We start from the raw sequence: 6,595 nt of genomic DNA, 5'->3' as shown, positions 1-6,595 counted from the left end.
GCCTAATAATATGAGTTAGATTGATAATAATAAGAGTAATAAGTATAGTAATTGTCGTTCTATCGGTCATATAACTATAATATGGATAATAATATGAGTTAGATTGATAATAGTGAGTGTAATAAGTATAGTAATTGTCGTTATATCGATCATATAAGCATAATATGGCTAGTAATATGAGTTAGATTGATAATAATAAGAGTAATGAGTATAGTAATTGTCGTTCTATCGATCATATAAGCATAATACGGCTAATAATATGAGTTAGATTGATAATAATAAGAGTAATAATTATATTAATTGTGGTTCTATCGATCATATCTGCATAACATGGTTAATAATATGAGTTAGATTGACAATAGTGAGTGTAATAAGTATACTAATTGTCGTTCTACCGATCATATCTGCATAACATGGTTAATAATATGAGTTAGATTGATAATAAGAGTCGGACCTCTTCAGGATACTCTCTCAATGATTGTTTGGCAATTGGACCTAAAATGCAAACTGACTTATGGCTCATTCTGACCAGGTGGCGTCTGTTTCGTGTAGCTTTTACTACTGATATTATTAAAATGTTTCGTCAAATAAAGGTACACCAGGCAGATGCGGATTGGCAAAGGATTTTATGGCGTCCGAACCCTGGCGTTTCAGTGCAAGATTACCAATTAACCACAGTCACCTATGGGACCGCCTGTGCCCCCTTTTTGGCATTGAGGGTGCTGGCACAACTGGCTAAGGATGAAGGAGGTCGTTTTCCCCTTGGAGCTCGAGCGATACAACGACATACATATGTCAACGATGTTCTAGCCGGAGCGGATGATTTAGAAAATGCATTCGAATTAAAACGCCAGGTTATATCTATCTTTAGAGCTGGTGGATTCGAACTAAGTAAGTGGGCTTCGAATCTACCGCAGCTTCAGGAAGAGGACAGTGCTGAATCACACCGCTTTCATGAGAAAACAGGAGTTAGCACCTTGGGTGTAATCTGGTCTCCCCGCGACGACACTTTTTCTCTTCGGGTCGCCGGTCCAATGAGCCGATCTGATAAAATCTCAAAAAGATCGATCCTTTCGGAGGTGGCGAGCTTCTTCGATCCATTGGGTTGGACAGCACCTGTGTTAATTTACGCCAAGATATTATTACAAGATCTCTGGTTACTCGGTATCGATTGGGACCAAGACGTACCTGAAGCTATCCAAACCACTTGGCGCTCCTTCAGGACCTCCCTTAGCCAGCTCGACGCTCTTTCAATTCCGCGCTGGACTCGCTACTTAGGAGATCGCACCGAGAAGGTGGAGTTGCACGGGTTCTGCGATGCATCTCAAAGGACCTACGCTGCGGCCGTCTATCTGCGAGTAATTCATAACGGAGAAATTTCAACCATGCTTTTGGTGGCGAAGACCAGGGTGGCCCCAGTCAAAGCCTTGACAATACCAAGGCTAGAGCTGTGCAGCGCTGTGCTTCTGTCAAAACTTATGACCCAAGTAAGGGACGGTCTGGACTTACCGGCAACGTTGACCGCTTGGACCGATTCCAGTGTGGCCCTGAGCTGGATACGAGGCCATGCCACGCTCTGGAAACCCTTTGTGGCTCATCGGGTGTCCAGCATTCAGACACGCATTCCGGCTGATCGGTGGAGGCACGTGCAATCGTCGAGCAATCCCGCGGACTTGGCAACGCGCGGTATCTCACCATCGGAACTGCTGGACTCTAAGCTTTGGTGGCACGGACCTTCCTGGTTAGCTCAGAAGTCTAACCTCTGGCCAACTAGTATCCCAGAAGAAGATGGATCCATCGACCTGGAAAAGAGGAGGGTCACTGTTCACGTGCATACGAACAGGACCGAGGAAGAACTCTTTTCCCGCTTCTCCTCGTTAACACCTCTTTTACAAGTTCTATCCTATTGTTTTAGATTTTCAAGACTAGCTCAGAGGAAGCCGTGCGAAAAGGGTCCCATCCGGACTCTAGAACGAGCACACGCCCTGCGAGTCGCTTTACGAACATCTCAACGTAACCACTTCGAAAAGGACATCGAACAACTCCGTCAGGGCCGAGAACTGCCCAAGAGTTCTCCATTGGCTTCGCTCCGACCATTTCTCGACAAGGAGGGATTGCTTCGAGTCGGAGGGCGGTTAGCCAAGGCCATGCTCTCCTACGATGAAAAACACCCCATAATCGTGGCAAAATCCTGCCCTCTTACAAGACTTCTTATTTTGGATTCCCATCACCGCACACTTCATGGAGGACCACAATTAACAAGAAGTTTACTTTTGCGGAAATTCTGGATTTTGCGTGGAGGCGCTTTGGTACGCTCGGTTATTCGAGACTGTGTCCGCTGCGCTCGATTCAGCGGTCGTCCTGCTTCTCAATTAATGAGTTCATTGCCGCTGGACCGCATCACGCCCCACCGACCATTCCTCATCTCGGGCGTAGATTATGCGGGACCGATCATGCTACGCACGACGTCGGGACGAGGGTATAAGGCGTATAAAGGATATATCTGCTTATTTGTTTGTCTTATCACGAGAGCCGTCCACCTAGAGGTCGTGTCCGATTTAACCTTCGCTTCTTTTCTAGCCGCTTTCCAAAGGTTTATCGGACGACGAGGACGCTGCGCCACCGTCTACAGCGACAATGCCACCGTTTTCCGCGGCGCCGACAGGGAACTGACGCAAAGGTTCAACGCCGACTCTACCTTCTACAAGGAAACCGCCCTGGCGTTAGAAAAGGACGACACTACTTGGCGTTTCATTCCACCTTACGCCCCGCACTTCGGAGACCTCTGGGAAGCAGGCGTAAAATCAGTCAAACATCATCTACGAAGAATAATCGGCGAGTCAAAACTTACCTTCGAGGAAATGTCGACGCTGCTTTGCCAAATCGAAGCTTGCCTAAACTCGAGGCCACTCTACGCACTGTCCGAAGATCCATCGGATTTCGCCGCACTTACACCAGGACACTTTCTTATAGGGGAACCGACATGCGTTACACCAGAGCCCGATCCATCCGCTCCCCTAATGTCACTCACTACGCGATGGCGATTAATTTCTAATATGCGTTCTCAATTTTGGCGTAGGTGGAGAAACGAATACCTGCACACGCTCCAACTACTCCCTAAGTGGCGGCACCAGAAGGAAAACTTGGAGATTGGCAGACTTGTACTTCTTCGAGACGAGCTGCAACCGCCAGCCAAATGGTCAATGGGTAGAATCGAAACCTTACACCCGGGGACTGATGGACACACACGAGTCGTTACTGTGCGAACTGCCAACGGCCTCGTAACGCGGCCCATCGTCAAAATCTGCCCTCTCCCGGTGCCTCCTTCGGACGCCACTTAGCTCGGAAAATTCCGCGTGAACACTGTTCGCGTGAGATGGTGGTAGGGCTTGTTGACACCCATCCCCTGTAGTCGGTGGTTCTCGCATTCCGATCTTTCGGCTCGGCCGAATTCTGAGAAAAAGATTAGCGAGCGACACGCCTTACCACCAACTCTTAATATACCTTTTCGCTCTGTATATATTTATGTATATATATTAACTCTAAACTCGCGGTAAATTTCTTTATTGTTTCTTGCGTTTTGCTATGTTCATTTATTTTCTTATGCTTATGCGATTTACCCCCTTTGTACGTTCGCGATCACGACATTGTATTTCTTTTTTGGTTTTCTTTTCTATTGTCTTTTCCTCTAGCCGATTCTTCGCTTTACGAAGAAGGCGGGCGGTATGTTCAAGGAACGGTCAAGGACCGCTCCCGAAATTCCCAGTACGTAAATAGAAGCGAGCGAGTAAACGTCAACAGTCTTTTTGTGATCTTATATTCTTTAAATACATTTAAATCTCTCTTTAAAATACACTCTTTCAGTCTTCCAACCCTTACAAACGAATAACGAGTAGCTTCGTTTGTGCAGACCGGCAAATTTTCATTTCGGGCAGACAATTTGAATTCGAGATTTCTCTATCGAACAAATTCCCCGAACAGGAAGACAAGATGCGGGCTAAAGGACGAAGGATCAGGGAAGAGGAGGAGGAAGAGGAGCTGGCTAAGACGCTGATGGAAGCAGCGGATGCAGTGGAAGAGGCTGAGGCCTCGATGTGCGAGCTCGAGGAGGATTTTGAATGGGGAGAGGCGGAAATCCAGGAACTACTGCCGCCAACCACCAGCTCAACACCGACCCCAGGGGAAGAGAAAGATTTAGAAATGGGAATCAGAGCTAGCGAGGACAGAAACAAGGAAAAGGAACGCGCAACTAATGGCAAGAGGAGAGCTACACCGATAGTAGTAGAGGATAGACGGCTGGACCACGGATCAGGCAAGGCAACGACCAGACAGGTGGAAGTGCTGCAGCCAGTAATCAAACTCATGCGACTGAGGACGGACGAAGAAGGAGTTAAGACAGGAAGGAAAGGAGAATAGACGAGTTGGGAATCAAGGGAGAAAGGACAATATTGAAGCCGGAGCAGATTGGCAAGTCAAACCGGGTACGAGTGAGGACCCCTGGTAGACGGAAGTGAAAAGCGAACCAACAATATAACAATCCGTATATCAATTCATATTTATATTTATATTTAAATAAATTAAATTAAGCTAGTATAAACGCATGTATCTAATCCACGTAAGAATAAGTGTAAACAGAATGTAATTAACAATGAGTGATCAGAAACTAGGGATAAGAAACATGTAGGAAATATATAATACGGGACTGTACATAGCAAATAAGAACTCAATGTAAGAATTAGCAGTTAATAGATAACACAAACCTAGTTGATAAACTTAATATAAGGTATATTGGAGAGAGGCTTAATTTAAGGCAAGACAAACCCTACTGTTTTGTACTGATGTAAATATCGTAGAAATAATAAGCAAAGATAACCTTATTAAAATAGCAATAATGATCAGAACTAAAAGCCCGAATGAAAACCCAAACCAAATGAAATCCTAAAACCAAAGTCCAATCCAAATATAAAGCACAGAAGCTAAGCTGTAAACACCAACACACACGCTAAACTAAACTAAATACAATACATTAAATTAAATTAAAATCGAAGTAAATGAAATTAAATAAATTAAAATTCAATAAGTTAAATGAAAGTAAAGTAAATTAAGTGAATTAGCAATTTAATTATCTGAATTAAGCTAAGCTGAACGGAGCTAACAAATCGAATCGAGCTAAATTAAGATGAAGTTGGATAAATTAGATAAAGTAGATAAAATAGCTAAATTAGAGGAACTAGAATTAAGCAAGCAGCAAACTAAAGTAGTTGAACGTAAACTACAAACAAACTTAAACTTAAACGAAGTAATCCTAAATTTAAAAAATTTTAAAATTTTAAATTTTAAATTTTAAATTTTAAATTTTAAATTTTAAATTTTAAATTAATTTAAATTTAATTTAACCCAAAGGTGGCAGTGCAATTCTGACGGCGGCAGGAAACAAGCGAAAATCCACCTAGCAATTAACCAATAAATTAAATTAAATTAAATTAAATTAAGCAAAACTAAACAAGAGTAAACCGCGCAAGCAGGAGCAACCAAAATGGGGGTAACATGGCAAAGCGGGACAAGCTTCTAAACCACTAAACCACTAAATCACTAAAGAGCAACAATACAAAACACCTAAAACACCAAAACAGAAAACAGAACACTAAAACACCTTAACATCCAAAATCACTAAAACACGTTAATCGTCGAGAGACCTAAAGGATAAACTTAACTACTAAAATTAAAACTTAATTATTAACCGTAGTCGCAAGATAATTATAGTATCTAAAGTGAAATAAGGAATCTTAGGCCCTAGCGCAAGAGGGTTAAAGTTAGGTGAACGATCAACTAAATTAAGTCAAGCAAGTTTAAACAAGTAAAGTAATTTAAATCGAAGGCATAAACGAATAGGTTAATAAATAAACTTAACGCTAAGTAAGCGATCTAGCTTGAATCTAAATTAAATTAAATTAAAATTAACTCAAGATACTAAATTTAATTAAAATTAAATTTAAAGCAAGCTTAAATCTAAATTAAACTAGACTACTGTTGATAACAGTGAAGTCTGAGCGTGCGCATATAGATTGATTGTGCTACACCAATAAAAATCAATCGTTCATTCTATGATTTGAAAAGATATAAATAGCATTAGCCTCGAGTTTTTTTTTCATTTTATGCTGTTAAAAACTTCTATAACTTTGATAATATTTAGTTTGTTTATTTTATCGATTATGCTTCATGTAAATTATGTCAATTGTATTAAGTTTTAAAATTTTTTTATTTTTGTGGATGAAATTTTTGATATGTGAAAATTAAGGAATCAATTCAAGCAATTTATGCGGAAAACAATATGAAAAGATAATTTACAACTTCTATTCAAAGTAGGATGTATTTAAAAACTACAAATCTCTTGATGCCATAAATCTTCTCCTTTCAACAACGGATGGTTTCCTTTGAATATTGTCAAGTCGCTCTCGTGTAAATGGTTTCAAGATTGCAAGGTAAAAAAGTGGATTAAAGTGGGCCAATCTCAACCAAATTTTCATCTGCAATGCCCCATGCCATGAGGATGCTAAGTTCAAAATTTGGTTGAGATTGGTCCAGTAGTTTTGGC

The 6,595-nt window shown here is 41.4% G+C and overlaps 1 protein-coding gene across 1 annotated transcript; it reads left to right on the top strand.

Moving 5' to 3' along the window:
- The first annotated feature begins 500 nt into the window (after positions 1-500).
- Positions 501-3,341, top strand: LOC105664033 (uncharacterized). Its single transcript, XM_076541932.1, has one exon. The coding sequence runs from the start codon at positions 501-503 to the stop codon at positions 3,339-3,341; it is 2,841 nt and encodes a 946-aa protein (XP_076398047.1).
- The last annotated feature ends 3,254 nt before the right edge of the window (positions 3,342-6,595 follow it).

This window comes from Megachile rotundata, unplaced genomic scaffold (assembly GCF_050947335.1).
Source record: "Megachile rotundata isolate GNS110a unplaced genomic scaffold, iyMegRotu1 scaffold0240, whole genome shotgun sequence".
Classification (NCBI taxonomy): domain Eukaryota; kingdom Metazoa; phylum Arthropoda; class Insecta; order Hymenoptera; family Megachilidae; genus Megachile; species Megachile rotundata.
The sequence above is the reverse complement of the archived record's forward strand: the minus strand, read 5'-3'. Positions and strand labels throughout refer to the sequence as shown.

Excerpts from the sequence above, each read along its gene's own strand:
- LOC105664033 (XM_076541932.1), top strand. The coding sequence starts at position 501 with ATGCAAACTGACTTATGGCTCATTCTGACCAGGTGGCGTCTGTTTCGT.